Source organism: Phoenix dactylifera, chromosome 12 (assembly GCF_051530095.1).
Source record: "Phoenix dactylifera cultivar Ajwa chromosome 12, Ajwa_hap1_PhDact_Kaust_v1.1, whole genome shotgun sequence".
NCBI classification, from domain to species: domain Eukaryota; kingdom Viridiplantae; phylum Streptophyta; class Magnoliopsida; order Arecales; family Arecaceae; genus Phoenix; species Phoenix dactylifera.
This window is the reverse complement of record NC_143201.1, coordinates 2,070,714-2,091,208: the sequence shown is the minus strand read 5'-3', so window position 1 is coordinate 2,091,208 and position 20,495 is coordinate 2,070,714. Positions and strand designations below refer to the sequence as shown.

Below are 20,495 nucleotides of genomic sequence, written 5' to 3'. Positions count from 1 at the left end.
GCCTCCTTTGTTTTTCATTTTTCCAAAAAAAAAAAAAAACTCTCTCATTTGCCATGGTCTTATTTAGTATTTTCTTTAACTAGATGTCAACCTCAACATCCTCTTCCATCTAACCAATATTTTTTTTAATTCCCTCTTATTGCACTGCTTTTTCTCTGTTGCTCATTACTTCACTCTAGACCAACCAATATTATTCTAATAACCTTATCATCAAACCTTCGGCTGTTCCAATCGCAATGGACCATAGAATGCACGTAATGGAAGCCACTTGACAATACCGGATGCGCAACGAAAGCCTCCATTAGAATGAAGCTGGAAGATATTAATTATAAATTGAATAAGCTAATATTTAAACATGAAAACCACAAGAAACTACTCACCATGTCACAATTAACGAAGTGACAGGTCCAAAATCACAGCATAACATCTGATGCTAATGAAATGGATAGGATGATAATTAACAGCAGGCAAAGAGAACATTAACCTGCGCCTATTTGCTTAATTTCAGGAGAAAACTCTTCGAGCTCTCTGACAAATTGTCTTGCATCTGGATGCAGTAGAGAAAAACCCTCAACTAGCTATTCTTTCTCGAAAAGATTATAGTCATTTGGCGGTGTTCATACATTAATTAGGGTAATTCTTAATATGGCCATGGATGATGGAAGTTTTAGTGGACTGTGGACCCATCAGCAAGTAGTTTCTGGCCGTGTATTGTGTTTCTCATGTAGCCATTCATCATGTCCCTTTATGGTGCATGATGCTACTGAACGGTAGATCCTGGTATAGGCGGCAAAGTTTATCTATGTAGTTGGATCCTTGATAGCTTAGGACATTTGAAGCTCTACTTCTGCTCGTGGAGCGTCTCGGATGGTGTTTTCCACCTGAAAGCCCTCATCCCGAACTTTCTTAAGGTCAATTTAGATAGATGAGTGCTATAGGACGGTAGGAGAAAAAGTGCTAGTTTTATCATCAAAGGCCCGAACTCCATAGTGGTTGTTGTTGGTGGTTGTTAGATTTTTGACACCTTGATGTCAGATGCTGAGCTGAGAGCGGCATGGGCCGGTTTGGGCCATACTTGGTGGGTGCTAATGTTCCAGGCCAAGCATATATACAGAGAGGCCTCCCTAGATCCAATTTGATCTCAAAGTCCACCATGTTGCACTTCTTCTTCTTCTTCTTCTTCTTCTTCTTCTTCTTCTTCTTCTTTTTTCCCCTGAAACGGGCATTTTATACATAAAAACTACGGTATCAGCCTTGCACCAGCCAGGAAAACGCCAGACCTAAAAGCTGAAGCCGTTGCCTTTAGGCACTTTCCTACACCCCAATAATTCACGCCCACAGACTTACGATACCACGGTTGGCAGCCACATGGTCCGCAAATCCTACCACCTTTGATCACAAATACTCTCAAAATTTTGACTTCAAATATTATTGTATGTGTTCAGGCCCCAAATTCGGCCTGTAACACGGCTCTGCTATTGCAAATCCTTTGCCCTCAATAACATGAAGCCACATTAACAATTTCATATCAAATAAACAATTTTATTCATAAATATCATAAAATGTTTCATCAATAGGAAACGGTACAACGCTCTACAAATTTGAACAATTTGAAGTTACAATTTTTCCAAACCTATGAAGGACATCACGCCCTCTCCTCCTAACAATATTATTTATCAGTAAAAAAATAAATAGAGTGGCGTGAGTTATACGACTCAGTAAGTAACCATACACAATCTTATCGAATCAAGCATAATATTTTCTATGCCAATGCATTAATTTAAGAAAAATAACAATTATAACAAAGTAAAATATTTCATATACCATATATCCAAAGCAGTCATAAAGCAATGCATGCCCAATCATGCAAATTCATAAATATAGATATGCATAATAAAACATTGCCATTATCTATGCTTTGAAATCCGTACTCTAAGATGATAGTGCAACTATTTATGGTCACTATTATTATCCATGACCGAGTCGTAATCTTTGCCAATTATTATTACCCGTTGACGGGGCTATTATAACCTGCTAGCGAGGGCCGTATATCGAGCTATTATAACCTGCTGGCGAGGGCCGTATGTCGAGTTATTATAACCCGCTGGCGAAGGCCGTATGCCAAGCTATTATAACCCGTTGGCGAGAGCCATATGCTGAGTTATTATAATCTGCTGGCGAGGGCCGTACTTAGCAATTTGAAAGTTTTATAAATTATTTCATACTTTTCATAAATCATACATCATAATTAGATTGAAAGATAAATAATGGCATCATATTGTGTAAAACCCATAATCATGCTACAAACATCATTTTCATGCAATTTTGTACATCATCATAATTCATGGGTATACAATATAGTATTCATGAAGGATGTCATTTAATCAAAATCATGAATCACATACAATCATATGCTTGATACTAATTTTAAAAAAATACATCATATCAAATATAATTTCATAATTTTATGCTTATAATTAAATAGTAATTAGAAATCAATAAAATTTATGACAGACTATGTACTTTGATTTGCTCACAAGTTTCTAGATCCGGCTGACAACTTTATTATATCTATCAGCATCATAGGAACCAGTTTCTTAACTTCTTTTTTTTTCTTTTTCTTTCCTTTTCCTTTCTCTTCTTCCCAAGGAAGGGGCGACCCCTCGTCGGAGTGCCCGGGAAAGGGCTGGCCCAAGGCCTGCGGCCCGACCTCCCTTCTTCTCTTCTTCTTCCTCTTCTTTCTTTGTCTTCTTTTCTCTTCTTCCCTCTTTTTCCTCTTTCTTCTTCTTATGCCAATAGGCCTGGCCCAACTGTGTGCGGGCCGGTCAATGGACCGAGCCCTCACAATATGTCGTGGTCGTGGATCACTCTATTGCTGCCAACGAATTAAACCATCTCATAATTAAAATCAAGGTTCCGCAATCAGGTTGTTGGGCCGGGCCAACAAATATAAATAATGGATGCAAGTCTTATTTAGTGTCCATATTAAACCGAAATAGCCTTTGACCTCAAAATGCAGCTCTTGCCAAAAATTACTTGCAAACCCATGATGTACACTAATAATCAATCTACTGATACTTGTTTAGCACCACTAATGGAGATATGAGATGAGAGTATATCCTAAGAGCACGAGCAATAGTTCCTAGATTAGCCATAAAGACGGCTCCGATCATAGGTAAAAGTTTATTACAAGGCCACAAATGAGCATCATGAAGTCTCTTTGGAGTCCAACAAGCAAAATTATGTATTCTTGATAAGAAGCTCTTGTGACTTGCACCTCTCCTCTTTATCTTAATTATTATTTATTATACGCTAGGTAGCTAACACTTTGTACATATCAAAATTGAGGAGGCCTGTACAATGGGGTGTCCTACGAGCTTAATTATTGCAGATGGCCAAGCTGCAGGGTGATTTGATCAAGCACCCTTGGTGCATGCTGCAACGCCGGAGTTGCTCAATTGGGCTAGGTCCGGCCCGACCACACCGACACCCTTCCAACCGGCCGCCTCTTTTTTGAAGAATGAGAGAGCTCCGGCTCCGGCTCCTCCGACCTTTGCAGTAGCTCCCACATCACCTCGACGTCTCGATACCCACAACTCTGGACGTCGTTGTGAAGCTTTAGAATCCCACCTCCTGCCAATTCACATACATGGAGCATGAACACATTTAGCAAGCCATGCCATATAGTAGTAGAACTAGCTTTGCCAAATTATAGAGACACATCAAATAAAATAATCCACATTGGACTCAAAAATCTTGGCGTCCCTTGAAGGGTGGCACAAGTGAATTATGAATTGGACATTTGGTGGTTGGCATTTCTTGAATTGGACATAGGAACAAAATTCGAACCATTTTTTTTTTAAAAATAAAACTAAACAAAATTTCTATAAACTACAGTAAACTAAGAGACATAAAGTGTGATCACTGATACGAAAATTAAACTCGAACAAAATTGCCTGGTAAAAACATGAAATTGTGGAAAGAACCCGGGAAAAACGGAAGAGAGACAGATTGTTTCAGAGATCACACGGACCAGAATGGACTCTAGCGAATCATTAAAGATTTTGATAAAAGCTCCCTCGCCGGTGCCCGGCAGCTGGGGGACGGGCGGGGAGATCCGATCGCGCGCATTGGCCCGCGGTGCTGGCCGTGCCCATCATCGGATTTCGCAAGGCGCCAACTTGGCGACGAAGAGAGAGAGAGAGAGAGAGAAGGATCTCACCGTCTTTCCGGGGCCGGATGCGGGCGGCGAGTGCGATGAGCGCTCGCTTCACCGGCACCACCACCCGGCGCCACCACTCCATCCTCCTCCGCGCACCGCTTTCTCTCGCCCCCTGCCATCTGGACGCAGCCTCGCTTTAAAAGAAGCTGCTCGACCGTCGCTTGGCGTGCGCCGCCTAATCTGCTCCAGATCTCGACACGTCGCCTCGTCCCACCCTCTTTATGCACTTGTTTTTTGATTATTTTTTCATAAAAACTCTTCTCAAAATTTAATTTTACATAAGTACCTGCTTAAAATTTATATTTATTTCTTACTTTAATAAAATACTATTTTTCATAAATACCTTTATTAGCTCTTCCAACACCATTAATAAAAATTATATTTATTTTAATTAAAAATAAAATAAATATTTTTTGTCTACTGTTTTGTAAATATTTTTTTTACATATCTATCCATTAAATATATTTTAGTTGTTTTAATTTGAAACCATTAATTTTTTAACAAGATGAAGGGGTACATATGCAAAAATAAAAATTAAAAAAAATGGAATAGTAAATATTAATTATATATGTAAATACTAATTTTAAGTAGGTATTCATATAAAATTTAGTATTTAGGAAAATATTAATAAAAAATTATTTTTTAACAATATGGTCCAGTTTCCTCTCCTGGTCCTTTAGATCGGGCGCCACGTGGCTGTGTAGGTAGCCAGCGAGGGCTCATTTATTTCATGATTGGCCGCGTTCATGGCGATGCTGATGGACGCAGCGTAGGCAATTAATTCTCGTGCCTTTGTCCCCCTCCTCTTAATTTTCCGGGTTCCGGTTTGCCGGTCTCCGCTCGGGTCGTCGGCTCCGCGAGTGAGGACGAAGCGACCGCCACGTAGAGGCTTCCCTTTTTTTTTTTTTTTTTTTGCGCTCGGACGGGGGACCCGAGGCGGTCCTCGTGCCGACGTCGAGGAACACGTGCGACAATGCCAGCCGGCTTAACGGGCTTCACGGACTGCAAAACGCCGGGACACGTGTCGATTCATGGGGATGGAGGACCGTGAGGCAAAGTTCGTATCTGGTACCACTCCACCGTACTCTCTGCTCTCGTTCGTCTGTCTCTCGCGCATTGAATCGCCGGCTATGCGGCCAGCCATATAAATTATATTTTATGGACTAAAATGAAGTGCTGCCATGTATGCTCTATAATATACTATTTTTTAATTTTGTTGAATATATTTGTACTCATCATGTGTGAGTCATCCATCCTAAAAAAAAAAAATTAATTCCATCAACATCACTTGATGGATCCTGAATAACAATAATAAAACAAATGATAAAAACCCTATAACTAGGGGCATATATATATATATATATATATATATATATATATTGATACAAAAGTCCTTTGCATGTATTCAAGAATTTCTTCCTATATTTTTTTTTAGAGAGATTATCACTTTTTTATACAAATTTTTTTTTTGCATGAATATTTTTGATAAATTCAAATTAACGTAAATACCTTTTTAAAATTTATATTTATTTCTATAACATCATAAAATACTGTTTTTGCATAAATGATCCTAATATAATGATTCTTCTAACATCATTAATAAAAATCATATTTATTTTAATTAAAAATAAATAAAATTTTGAAATTATTTTTTTGTCTTTCATTGCGTTTGCTTTATATTTATTTTTGTACATCTACCCATTAAGGATATTTTTTAGTTATTTTAATTTTAAACCGTTAATTTTTTTAACGACGTTAGATAGTGTGAATATATATAAAAAATAAGAATAAAAAATAGAATAACAAAATAAATATATTACGAAAGTATATATATATGCAAATATTAATTTTGAAAGAATATTTATATAAAATTTGATATTTATAAGAATATTTATGAAAAAAATCATAAAAATAGATGGTCTAGAATAGTCTTCCTATGATCAATGATTCTACGTGCCGATATTGATTACTTAGATATCATTGTTAAAGAGGAAAATGTGTTTTCCTTCTGTGGACAAGGCAGTAAAGAACGCAAACGATGTGACATTATAAATTTGTTGGGATCTGATGACACGGTACGATGAAAATACTAATTTTTAATAATTTATTAATAAAAGTTGGATTATAACTGATGACTCGCTGCGTATCAAAATCATATCCATCAACTCTGTCGACCAATCAAAGCACCGCAAGTGCTATAAAAAATTAATAGCCAAACAAATCTCTAGACGATTAGCATGGGCAACTACAACACGATGCACCAGATAGGAAAGATCATAATCTTAAAGTGGTAGATAAGAAAAAAATATAACATCAACATATTTCTCTTTATAGAAATCAGATTAGAGAATCTCCAAATAACATACTTTCCACCCCACCTACATCTCGTCATTTTGCTCAAATTTCTACACTTGCTTTCTAAAATTTTGCTAAATTTACGCATCGGAGGATCTTTCACCGGACATATTCCAGCAATTGGGACTATATTTTTTCGATTGCAAGTTGGAGCTTGTACCATGTAGCCCATCTTCAGCCAAGCCGAGCAAATTTCACGCATTCGATCACCTATTTAGCATTAGGATTTCATTATATGTGGGAGAAATCCTAACACTCGTCATCCTACAAGAATGTTAACAAAAAAATATATATATTGAAAGGAGCCCAAGAAGCTTCTTGGTCGGCCTAGAAAATTGCCGTCAAAATATGACAGGTCCTACAACGGGACAAAATTTAATGGAAAGAGAAATTTATTTGCCTTCTTCTTGTGCAACTATTTCGTTTGATCACGCCCTTGATATATTATTATCTTGAGACATGGACATCCGTGTGCCGTATTAGCTCATATCAAGTCCACGTCATAAGATTAGTAGGTAATGCATGAAGAAGATATGTTGTCCTACGCTGGCTCTTATTATGACGGTAGGCTAAGCTTGGTCCAAAGCATCACAAGCGTTAGTCCCTTTGATGTGATGGAGAGGGCCACGGCAGCCATCAGCTTTCTTTTAAAAAATCCTACTTTAGACTTTGGATGCCACTCATGGAAGCCCGGGGAGAACGCAGTATGAGACAACCGACACTCGGAAACTCAATTATTAGATATCAGGAATGATGATACTTTGTTGACTGCGACTCCAAAGGACGGATTGACAGCAGGTTAGCACGGCAGCGCCACTAAAAGATATTGAAATTTGAGGGAAAAAAAAAAAAAAAAAAAAAAGCTAATGGCCAAGGTTGGCTGGATTCGTGGTCCTCCGTATTTAACTTTTTTTTTTTTTTTTTTAAATGCGGGTGGATCATACATGAAGTATTTAACTCTTCATCTGGTCCATTGTAAACCCACAAGTTTTCACGTCGCAAAAACAAATGAAGAAACAAAAGAAAAACACCTCCATTATTTCTTTATGTTTTTTACATAAATACCCTTCTAAATATCGAATTTTATATAAATATTTTTTTAACATTAATATTTGTATATATATTTTCATAAAATACTTATTCTACTATTCTACTATTTTTTTTATCTTTATTTTTGTATATGTATCCACGATGTCTAATGTCGTTAAAAAATTAACGGTTTCAAATAAAATTAACTAAAATGTCCTTAATGGATAGATGTGCAAAAAAAAAATATTTAGCTGAAAAAAGAAGAGAGATTGCAATGGAGACAAAAAAGTAATTTTAAAAATTTATTTTATTTAAATTAAAAATAAAATATGATTTTTTTACTAACGGTGTTAGAAGAACCGTTATATTAGGGGCATTTGTGTAAAAACACTATTTTATGATGGTACAGAAATAAATATAAATTTTAAGAGGATATTCACGTAAAAAGAATCCTTCTTTATATATACATATATATATATAATAAAAATTCATATATAAAATATATTGATCATCATATCGTATTCTACACAGATGTCAAGGCACTCCAAACTTTAGCTCAGTACGTATCTCAAAGCTATTATTATACAATCCAATGGTTGATTCTAATGAAATATAGAAGGTGAATCTTTCTTTTCTATAAAATAAGACCATGTACGATGATCCAACTAGCTAGCACGGCTAGTCAAATTGTGCCAAACCACTATGATTATGTTCCGTGAGACTTTTAGCATAACATTCAAGGAGTGCAATGGTAGAAAATTTGTTTATGAAGATTTATTTGTATTTAAACCTATAGTGCAAGCATTAGAGTTAAAGACATTTCTGGCTTCTTCTCTATGGCATTGTTCTGGAAAAAAAAGAACCAACCATATTGTATTGCACTCCATTTTAGCAAATTTGTTTGTCTTTCTATATCATCGGCTATAAATGTTTATGATAATCATTATATAGATAGAATTTTGTAAAAGATTAAATGAATGACACTTATTAAAGGATGGAAAAAAAATGATCGCCCATATTGTTATCTGCTTGAAAGAGGTTTTCATATTTTCTTTCACTATCTACCAATACTAGGCATATGAAATGCATGGAAATATGATGGCTTTTATCTCATTTGATATATCTCCTATCTTTATCTACTGCATTCATTTAAAGTCAAGGCTCAGACAACGAGGTATACTTTTAACAATAAAGGAAAACTTAATAGAGTACCTAATGGATAGATGTACAACACTGCTTTGACAAGAATGTAGGTTAACTTAGTACTATAAGTAAAAGCTTGGTTGTTTGCATTCTAATGTATATATTAAAGATGTGGTTATCAATCGAAGCATATCTTTACCAATTCAAAAAGAAAGCATGGCCTGTAACACTCCTTTATAGGGATGTCTTCATTTTTTTATAGCAACTGCACTAAGTGACAAGGATTGGCTATCAAACATGCATGACACTGGTGGAGTTTGGATACTCTGCGGTGTGATTTTTATACCGCCGAATTCTGTACGACCGTAGAAAGCTACCATGCTGTTCCATTTTGGAGACGGGCGGCTTTTATTTATCCTGCAAGATGTCTATATACTTTTCAGTATGTTTACATCGTGCATGAGAGTTAAAAAAAAAAAATGGATATTTTCGAAATAGATAACATTTGGAGAGTATGATTGGTCATATCTAAATTAATCCGGGACTCTAGGTTTCAAGTTAAAATGTACCTTTTTTTTAATAATAAATGGAGGCCAAAAAAAGCCATCCAACTTTTATTAATAAAGATAAATTAAAAAAAATACATTTGGGGAGGGAGAGCAAGCTCAGTTGGAAAGATAAAAAAATGAATAATAAGAACCTCAATGAAAATAAGACAATAGGAAGATAGCAAGGAATATTCTCGATTTTGTTCTAAATTCTTTTGAAAGCTAGTAACTTTTTTTGATTGCATAGAAGAGACCACTCATTGAAATTATGAAGACTAGCATAAGCAATAGAAGTGATGGATGATTACTTGTTAAGTAAAATTCGAGCATTTCTTTTCTTCTAACAGCCCAGACCATTGCCACGAACAACATGAGAATAATAGGCTGAAATTATTTTGAGAAATTTCCGAGTCTCCATTCCATACAAAGGTTCTGAAAAGAGGTTTGAGGATGAAGAACTCCAAGAGAGCAGCAAATTCCTTTCCAAATGGCCGAGAAACACAACCTCCTACGCTCCTACCAGATTTTTTTGTTTAAAAGATATCTCTGGTGCCAAATTTTTTCTTCCAACCGAGCCAGAGAAAATATTTGTATCTTAAAGGTAGGTACATCAAGATAAAATATACCTGGTGATAACTGCTAAGCTCTGGGTAGTGACAGTTTGAACAGGTAAATATATACATATACTTTGACAGAAGGGAGTAATACCACCAATCAGAAAGATGTTTGGAATTTTCTTTTTCCAATCATATTCTAAATGCCGATATATATCAACTTCTGAATCATCATCATCAGTAACACCAATTTGTTCTGCTTTTCAATAGATACGCTAATCTTGATGTAAATGTAATTTAATTACTTAAAAAAGAGGTAAGATAGAGGCATCAATACATCATACACATTTCTGTTACGTGAAATAGGAGTACTTTTTTTTTTTTTTGGGTGAAGCATATATAGGAGTGCCTTTGAATGATAAATCTGTAACATTTTTGGATCTAAAAAAGAATTAGCTTTTACTCTTTTTTTTTAATAGACATAGTGAATGTGAAAAACCCTGAAAGTTGAATTGCGCTCAGGATTTTTGCTCTGTGGAGGAAAAAGTTTCATGGGTACTGAGATGCAAAAAAAGTATTAGGGAAAGAAGTTGCTTTGTTTTCAATGCCAATGCGGAAAACTCTTTTTGGCCTTCCCTTGGCTTATCTCTAGTATAATCCCCTCTTTGGTACTACATTATCTCCATTAAGAAATTTGATAGTATTTTAATATAAAGCATTTTTTGGCCGAGGAAAGTTAGTCACTAGACATGAGGGGGATATTTACACATATCCACAGAAAACAAAGGGGGAAGGGGAAGGGGAGCATGCAATAGATTCTTTTAATATTTATGGACTAAGATCATGATATACCATACCATACCAAACCGAACGGTACCGAATATACCGTACTCCGTACCAGTACCGATACGGATGTGTATATGCCAAAAAAATTATGTACTGTACTATACCGTATCGATACTTTGCTAGTGTGGCATCGGTACAGGATCCGGTACAAGTACGGCAAACTTTGACCAAGATACATTCCAATTCTATGTGCTAAACCGACTTGAGATTCTAAATTTTGTAAGCTACTTCTCAAACTCTGAACTACATGTTCCCATGTCTTTAGACTCCTAAATTTGTTGGATACCAGAAGCCTTTCTTCGACCACGGATTTGTTTGACATAGAGAACGTTATACCCATACATAAATTAAATGGAGGGTGTGCTTGCTTTGCTTGTGGTTCACTTATTAAGATTGCTTGTTTCCACCCAACCACCAAATGAAATGGAAATAGAAAGGACTCCATTTTGTACATTGGATGCCTTCCCCAAAAGAGAGGCCTGGGTACGGTCAAACCGGAGTCCTCCGGACAAATATCCCACTAACCAACTTGGAGGTCGCCTTTTTGGACCCAAGAAATGGAAGGTGGCTTTTGGTGAGAGCCAACCGACACGCCTTGCTTTAAGGGCTGGAAATATCATTAGAAAGATGTCTCCTTACCTAATCATTAGAAAAGTCATGGTTCTCTCCGCCATTCATTTTTCGTCGGCATTGAGGCCAGATTTATTTAAAATTTAATATTTTTTGTGCCCGAACTGGAACCGCGATCGCCTCTACTAGTTGTCATCGTAGCATATCTCTTCATCGCATACCTAGAAATGGTTTTAAAGACTCCCATATCTTAAAGTGGGGCGGAACCTCAAAAGAATTTGGTTCAATCATCGTTACCATTGCTGCATTGTCAGCAATAGATCGTTCAAACAAGATATATGCAAGTGATGGGATCCGCTTTTGTTGTGTTCTATCTTGCTCAGTCAGACTATTGATTGATGCAAGGATGGAAGCCGATGGTTTGAACCAAACCTAAGTCGAGAGGATCCAAACCATTCGAACAAGATTAGCCAACTAGCTTGTTTGTGAATAGAGGATACTAGTCATATTGAATATTTGTGTGTGTGCAATTTAGAGATTTAAATTTGTGCTTTCTACTTACATATCCCTATAATATGGTTTATTGCATATTTATTCTCTGAAAATCACTATTTATAGATATACCTTTCAAATTATTTTATTTTTGCAGCAATGCCTCTTTGTTAGAGTTCTGACAAATGGCATAAACAAGTAACTATTATAAGCATCAAATGATAATATTACTCTTTTGTATTAATATGCCTAAAAATTTAACATTAAGTTTGTATTATAAAGAACGACATTCTTGCATAAATTTTCAAGACATTAATGCAAAATTTATAATAAAATGATTTTGATAACTAAACTACTTATCCATTATATCATTAGCCAAAAATTTAACGACAGAGGCATCATGGTAGATAAGAGATAATTTGAAAAATATATATCAAAATAATAATTTTTAAATAATAAATATGCAATAAGTCAAATTTGCAGGGCATATATGCAAAAAAATTATTCTTAAATTTTAATGTCGAAAGTGAGCCCATATGTGCACTATCATAAGTCCACTGCATCGCTCAAGCGTAACTTGTTTACCTACAAGGCATACTTTGCAATTTGGCATGCTTGAAACAACTTTCAGCAAGCCAAGCCTGAGTTGTTTGTAAATCCGCAATGTGACCCAGTATAGTAATTAGGGTTTATCTTGGTTTCAGGTCTACCATTTATCTAGTCCTGCTCATTATGCATCAACTTTCATTCTTTTATTCCTGCAGATTCCCTGGTGTTTGTATTCCTTTCCACAAGTTCAGTTTTATTACTGATTAATTTCAGGATGTCATTAGGGTTTATCTTGGTTTCAGGTCTACCATTTATCTAGTCCTGCTCATTATGCATCAACTTTCATTCTTTTATTCCTGCAGATTCCCTGGTGTTTGTATTCCTTTCCACAAGTTCAGTTTTATTACTGATTAATTTCAGGATGTCACAGCATGTTTGAGGTTATTGGAGTGTACCCAACATATCACGCTCGTTTTGCCTGAAGATGGACCGGTCAATACAGGGCGGAAAGCGGAACGGATTATATCCGATCATAACTATTTCCGTATCCGATTCAGGTCAGATTGGATATTATTTTTTTGGTCCGATCAGATTCGGATATGGATCCGGATAGTCAGTCAAAAATCTTCCGGATATAGATATGGATGCAGATACACTTGATTTTTTCGGATTCGGAACATGATCCGGATATTCGTAGAACAAGGATAAGTGAAAAGAAAACGTTAAGTTAAGTTAAATCAGAGAACCAATTAAGTAGTTAATTAAACCTAAACTAAAAGAAACTCATATATTGAATGACCGTCACTTGAGACAGTAATCCAAATACGGAATATTCGATTCGAATAAAATCCTCATACCTGAAAGGCTTAGACCTCTTGTTCGTCCGTTTCGTCCCTCTCTCCTTTTCATTATTTTCAAGCAAGTAGGGTCTTGAAGATCTCGTCCACTTCCTAGTTTCTACCTGACGATTGCAAATCAGCTACAACCGTGAGATGCCTTGGAGGCGCTATAAATCCTGTCTACTTTGGTAACGAGCAATCTTATCCTTTATGAAATTATTAGTTTTTATTATTGATAAATGCTTGTCAAAATTATTTTTTTATTGAATATTTCTTTTATGAACATGTCTTCATTGCTAGTTTTCATCATTGAATTTTGGCCAAATTTGATTAATATCCGAAAAATATCCAATTTATATATGTATCCAGATTAAAAAATATGGATATGTTTAATATCCAATTCATATCCATGTTCGTATATAACAAATATAGATATGCTTAATATCCGATTCATATCCGTATTCATTTAGAACAAATCCAGACTTTAATTTTGATAATATCTGTATTCATCGAAAAGTATGAAAAATCAATATCCGATCCATATCTGATCTGTTTTCAGCACCACGGTCAATTGCAATTTAATGTAACCGAATGCATAACAAACTAGACAACCAGCTCAAGCCATTTTGGTGCAGAAGCTTAACTTGATTAATTTATGCATTTAAGTTTATAGTTTTGAGTCTGAATGGGTCTTTTGTCCATGTTTATCCACAACCTATTGGCACATCGAGGTGATTAGGACCTAATCTTAGACAGCATCACACATAAGCTCCAATGTCGGGCAGACAGGCTATATTGGGCTAGTATTTTTAAAATCCAAGTATACTATTTCAATAATGGATTAATGCACTAATCTTCTTTTGGGAGAGTGTATTAACACCTAGGTTAAACACTTCTGTATTTATAAACTCATTTCAAGAGCAATGATTTGATTGGGTTAGTAACATTACATTTATAGGTGAATATCGATGAGGTTTTATAGGTGACTGTATCGCCATGTTAAGATGCACTAATCTTCTTTTTTTTTTTTTTCCAGCATTGATCGAGTTAAGATAGATTAGACTAAGTCTTTTTTTTCGACAGAGATAGATTAGACTAGGTCAAGGCAGGATCAAGTAAGGTGATCCAAGCTATAAGATAGTCAAGTCGGATTGAGTCTCGAGATTCAACACAAGAATTGTTATGGCCTTAGAAGCCAACAAGCCTGCAGTTGAGCTGAGTTGAGCTTTACACTGCTAACTATATGTGTTTGATTTTGATCATTCTCTAATCTAAATAAACTTCTTATTGGGCTCAGATTGAGACTTTCACTCATGTTTCAGAGTCTGGAGTAATTGGGCTTGGACCATTTATCAATGAATCTTTGAATGAGGTGGAGTTGAGCTATGTTTGCATGTACATGTGATAGCTACCTGCCAAACATGTGTCAAGGCTAGCTCTGGGCTGCAGAAAATGCCAATGAGATGTTGGGGTGAACTAATGAACTGAGAGAACTCAGTATGTATGAGTACAAAATTCTCCACAGGAGGAAGTTCAATTTGCTTTGATCTATCCTGATTGACCGAACCAAATTAGATAAATTTCCACTGTAGGCTCATTTGGTTCGCGGAAAAAAAAGGAGAAAAAGTATAGTCAACAGAAAAGTAATAAGATACCTCTTGTTTGGTTGGAGTTTGTAAAGGAGAGAGATAGAAAAGTTGTATTCCCATGGAAATATGATTTTCATGTTTCATGAAAAAGTTTTTTCCATGAAAAACATGGAAAAATTACTTTCCCGTGAGTCGGGAATCACTCCATTTTTATTTTTTCCCAACAAAGCTCTTCAGCATTAAAAAAGCATCAAAGACCTAATTTATATTAAGGGTATAATAGGAATTACACATAATTTTTCCAGAAAAGTAGATGGTCAACCAAATATAAGCACTCTGTAAATCTGTCACTTTTTCATTATCAACCAAACATACTAAAAATACTTTTTCAGGAATCTGCTTCTCAGGAATTATATTCCTAGGAGGAAAAATGCTTTCTGCGAACTAAACCAGCCTTGTATGTTAAGCAAGGTTGGATGAAACTAAATTGCTTGCAATCCAACTAATTATAATTTATAAGTAGCAGCCTTGAAGTGTTTGGTACTCAACATCTTCAGTTACTAGCATGCATATCAAAATCATTTTTAAGTAAACACTTTTTGACTCTACTTGGAGATTGGTGCATCAACAAATAAAATGCTGCACGGAGAAGAACTCTTACAAGCAGCATTATACCATGTATACACCAATAAGAAATCATAGGGGATGTAACAAAATGAAACCTTCCCCCTTCCAACATCAGGGAAATAAAAAACAAAAACATAAAATGAAAAAGAAATACTCAAGATCCAACTGAGGATTAATCAGGTACTCCATCATCATCATCTTGATTTCATTACAGATCCAACAACCGAATCAAAGAATCCAATGTCCACTCTACATCGACTCCGTTGACTCTTTTGTCGCGTTGCTCCCCTCGTCGGCTCCTTCTTCCCCGCTCTTCCCCTGGCTTTGACCAGTTTGACCCTCCGGCTCCTGAAGCGAGATAACGGTCTCGAAGGCGCCCACCAAAGCCAGCACCTTGCTCTTCCTCTTCTCCATTAGCTTGGTCCTCGCCTCTTCTATCACATCATTGCTCCTTGGGGCATCCTTCAAAAACTTCCTCCCCGTCGCTGCCGCCTCCGGCCTCCTGAAAGGCACCACCTCGGGCCTCGTCGTCTCGCTCGACTCCACCCTTGTCGCCTTCTCTTTCTCAGATTCCTCCGGCTTTCCACTGCCAACTGCTGGCTCACTCTGAGGCTCCTCTGAACTTTCCATTACTGGCTTTTCTTCTGGCTCTTTGGGGCTCTCTTCATCTCCATCCACTCTGTTTCCATCACCGCCGACTCCTTCGTCATTTGTAGCTATCTCAGACTCCCTTGTGGGGGAACTCGGCTTCTGTCGATCTGTTTGAGAGGTAGAGTCAGTGCTATCTTCTGGAATATTTGGTGTGAAGGAGCCGGTAAGGTCGAGCTCATAAGGCACATCATCTTTTATTGCTGGGACGTCGACTGGTTCACTCTCTTCAACTTGGATCAGTGTCTCCTCTTCTTGCTCGGACTTTGTCGCCGGTGGCTGTTCTGTTGCGTTGGGAGTAGTAGTACCAGTAACTTCTTTTGTAGGGGCCCCTAAACTCTTGGCCCTTACCGATGGTTGAGTTTTTGTGCTCTTGAGAGGCTTTGATGCTTTATCAGATGCTGGTTTCGAAGAGATGGCAGCTCTCGGTAAGGAGGATGAAGACTTGTCTGTCCTCTCTTTGAGGGTGTTTGGTGTGGGTACTCTACGAGGAGTGACCGAAGGCGATGGAGGCTTCTCAATGGGGGTCTTTACAGGCACACGTCTTCCAATCACAGCACCCGAAGGGGTCTGGGTCCTGCCTCTGGAAGTGGCGGTGGTGCTCGAGCTCGCCATTGGCCTGCGAACGGGATCTCGATCAGAGGAACCGGGGACCAATGGTCTTGTGGTTCGTCGGCCATGGAGGGTGTCTGTGTGATGAGGGGCTGAAGAAGCTGAGCTGCTCCTCTCTTTTAGGCGAGCATCCCTTGGTCTTGATGTAGCCATGAGCAAGTTGAGTGCCAACTCTGAGAAGGGAAGACAGGTTTAGTGTGCTGGAGGCAGGCGACTTCTTATCCATATCAAGTGAGAAATTATAACAAAAATATCAAGCTTAACAAAACTCTATCATTAGGAATGATTAGAGGAAAAAAGGTAAACTGAAGAAGGCTAAGATATTAACTTTGCACAGGCAGCCTTACCATATTTCAGATCCATCTGGCAACGATAATATGAAATCTTTTAGATTGTGAATATCGACTTGAATAAGTTAATTTTTTCTTTCAAATGCTGCTAAATTTTCTTAATCTTGTAACATTTTGATCTGCTTGTCTACTTAATGCATGTATTAATATATATAGCGCAGAGTCCTCAAAGCAGCTTCCCTATTACAGGTTTCTATTCAGCATGTATTAATTCCTTCTATTTGTCTTCACAGTGGTGTCTCCTTGCCATCCTCTTTCCACCAAACATCCAGTAACACCTTATTCATATCATGCTCTTCCCACTAAGTAAAACCAAAATATTGTTCATGAATCAACAAGAGTTATCCATTTGTAGTTTTCTTTTTCTAAATATTCTTTTGGGTGATGAATTCATGATTTTAGTCTCCTGATCTCATGTAGAATTGATGAAGGCGATATGCCTAATTTCATGAATTGGCCTGGGAGGGCCTTCCCAGAACTTTTCTTTAATCAATACAATCATAAGCAAAATATTGTTTGGATAGGTGTCGGCAGGTGCTGGATTTGAAGTCCTAATGTCTGTGGCTAATTATTTTCTACAAATCTCTGTAAAAGTATGCATTGTTTCTTGGGCAAATGAAGATTATTCAAGCACTTTACCGAGCATATATAGAATCTTAGCCATGAGAAGATCATTAACAAGCCAAATTAATATTCAAAATTCGAGCTAAATGAGCATCAAATCCTCCTGAACTCAGTGGTTATATTCAATTTAAAGATCTTTGATTAACTCCAAAAAGATTAAAACTACAACAACAATATTATACAAGAAAGAGGATAAAAGGGAGTTATGAGCAAATCCCTGCATGCAATACTAGGAAGACTAGTGGATACCATGGCACTTACAGAAAATTTGCATGCATTGATGAAACAAAATCACAAAAAAAAGAAACATTAGAAATAAAGGAAAGAGATGAAGCAGAATGAATTTAGGAAGTTGGTGTGAGGAACAAGTTACCTTGATCAGACTGATCAAAATATCACTCTCAACAACAAAATCAAGATGATGGCTCCTCTTGCTTGAAGATTGTTTTAGATGCAGAAGGGAGGGGGGGCCTGAAAGATGGAGAGAGAGAGAAGGCTGGTCTCATTTTTGTGCAATGGGATTTCAGGCTTTTGAGAAGGGGGTGGGAGAGAGGGAGAGGGAAAGGCGGATGATGAGCCAGCCTCCCATGTTCTAAAGTGGGGAGGAATGGACCAGGTCAAAACTTAAGGCACTTGGGAGCCACCGAAATATGTTATGGTTTCAAGCTAATTACGGAGGGGTAAACTAACGCCAACCCTCACTAATAATCCTAAAGAATTAGGTTAACGGTTCCGAAACAAGGATTCTCCCAAATTCCAGGGTTGTTTGTGATAGTTGATATTGGTTTAGCATCTTTGGTGCAAATGAGCAATGCTACTGCTTGAATAATAAAAAATCTTAGGAATATGGAGGTCATTTGCAATTCTTTTTATTGTGCTTGTTAGCATCTATTATTTGTTACGGCATGGACAATCACTTGGAGGTTAAGTAGAAAAGTTTCATATCAATTATGTAACATATTGGCAACTAGCATGGGTTGAGCTTGGGTTGTCTCTTTGGCACGAAAGAATGGTTACCTTCTTCCATGATGTCAACTGTTCGATCGTGAAATAGTTGTCTTGAGATTTGTGCAGCAGGCAGGGCGGGTGCGCGGGAGGGAGAGGTTAGAGTGCTTTGAGCACGATTGAGATTTATACGGATAGGAAAAGAAAGAGGTCAGAGTGCTTTGAGATCTATGCAAGATACAATCTAATAAAAAAATATTAATCATTGAAATATTTTGAGATTTGTACAAGATATGATCCAATAAAAAATGATCGATCATTCTTTCGCACAAAAGATACAACCAGAAGAACCCTGTTGCTATTCTTCTCTACTCGGGGTAGTTTAGGATTCAAAACAATGCCACCGTATTTTTTCTCTCAAAGAAAAAAAAAAAGCAGTTTTATCGTATTTCTAAGACAATCAATTATCCATGTGATGTCTCTTATGCCCAGAATAATTAATGTAAATCTGAAGAGAAACTTTAACAATTTGTAACTTGAAATTTAGAGGAGCAGGTGCTTGTTGCATTGAACAAAGGGATACATGACTATAATTAGTATTCCAATCGCGTGCAAACCATTCCTCAGCAGGTTGGTAGATACTGGATAGACATCTATGCAGCTAACATGGATCTTAAGTCATTAACAAACCAATTGCTTTGCATCTTTTGCTAAAAGAATAACTTTATAAGCATTCGAAAGAACATAAAAAATGGAGGGCAAACTTCTAATTTTGTCTTTTGTCCATGATTGCTTTTGAATACTTAGTGAATAACCTAATATTTCATCATATCATGACCAGCCTAATGCGTGATGAAAAAGAAAGGGAATTTGATGAATACTCTTATTTGGCGATACTGGCGAATTATGGCATAATAAGATTATCACTATTTCAACTACCTAGCAGAATAAGATTATTCACTAATGGATGATGCTGGTGAATTATGGAAGAATAAGATTATCACCATTTCATTACGTGACCAACCTATGCACGACATATTTTATACATGCCCTTTATTTAAGATACTACCTTATAACCCATTGTCTTAATATGTATATGAATTTTCTTAGATGCTGCTTGATGAGTAGCTCCTATGTTATTGTGGGGAGTTGGCTTTAAAGGTCAATGGATATCCCCTATAATAGTAGTTAGCTCCTAATGTTCCACAAAAATATGTTTTAATAGTTATATTGTAACAACTTAGGACCTTATTCAAAAGATTAGCCGGAAGGTATTATTTTGATTCCTTAATCCTGTATAAGTACCCAAAATCTTTCTTATGAATAACCGATGTGGGACTAAACACACGCCCGCACGAGTCCTCACATACTTCCTCCGTTTAAGTTCCAACGTCCTCGTCATGCTAAGGGTTCAAATTAATTTAAATCTAATCACATCAGCCCTAGTAATTCCATATTGCAGTGTCCTCTAGTCTACAGGTTATAGGCCAAGTCCGCTCTGATACTATTTATAACAACTCAGGATCTCACCTAAAATAGCTAGCTGGAAGGTATTTTTTGGGTTTCTTAGTTCTGTATAAGTACCCAAGATCTTTTTGGCGAATAATCGATGTGGGACTAAATACACGCCCCTACGGATCCTCATAACAAAAATAAGTTTTAATATTCATATAGTATGGCATGAACACCGCAATCATATATAAGCCATAGTTTCTGCTTTTAGCCAAAGTAAAAGCAAGAATGCAAAATACATGCTTATTGGTTTATATTCCTGAAAGTAGCATAGTTTTGGCAAGACAATTAATAAAAAGGAATAGCCAAGTGCATGAGGTTCTCGTCATTCCGGGATATGCGAATAATCAAATGTGCATAATTTTATCTCCATATGCTGAAAGGCTATTTCCATACATCGAGCTTAATTATGACCTTCAAATCATAATAAAGCAATCTTAT

At 36.8% G+C, this 20,495-nt stretch overlaps 2 protein-coding genes across 2 annotated transcripts; both read right to left on the bottom strand.

Moving 5' to 3' along the window:
- Positions 1-3,315: 3,315 nt before the first annotated feature.
- Positions 3,316-4,384, bottom strand: LOC103715639 (uncharacterized). The gene is made up of 2 exons (XM_008803329.5): positions 4,223-4,384; positions 3,316-3,633 (listed from the first exon to the last, which is right to left on the bottom strand). The coding sequence occupies exons 1-2, from the start codon at positions 4,302-4,304 to the stop codon at positions 3,464-3,466; spliced, it is 252 nt and encodes an 83-aa protein (XP_008801551.3). The 5' UTR covers positions 4,305-4,384; the 3' UTR covers positions 3,316-3,463.
- Positions 4,385-15,352: 10,968 nt separating this feature from the next.
- On the bottom strand, positions 15,353-18,216 carry LOC103715637 (uncharacterized). The gene is made up of 2 exons (XM_008803328.4): positions 17,971-18,216; positions 15,353-16,796 (listed from the first exon to the last, which is right to left on the bottom strand). Exon 2 carries the CDS (start codon positions 16,774-16,776, stop codon positions 15,613-15,615), a length of 1,164 nt encoding a protein of 387 aa, XP_008801550.1. The 5' UTR covers positions 16,777-16,796; positions 17,971-18,216; the 3' UTR covers positions 15,353-15,612.
- Positions 18,217-20,495: the final 2,279 nt, after the last annotated feature.

What these genes read in the sequence shown, in the direction of transcription:
- LOC103715637 (XM_008803328.4), bottom strand. Translation starts at nt 16,776, where the DNA reads ATGGCTACATCAAGACCAAGGGATGCTCGCCTAAAAGAGAGGAGCAGC.
- LOC103715639 (XM_008803329.5), bottom strand. Translation starts at nt 4,304, where the DNA reads ATGGAGTGGTGGCGCCGGGTGGTGGTGCCGGTGAAGCGAGCGCTCATC. An exon ending in CATCCGGCCCCGGAAAGACG is followed by an intron (nt 3,634 to 4,222) that starts GTGAGATCCTTC and finishes GTGAATTGGCAG; the next exon opens with GAGGTGGGATTCTAAAGCTT.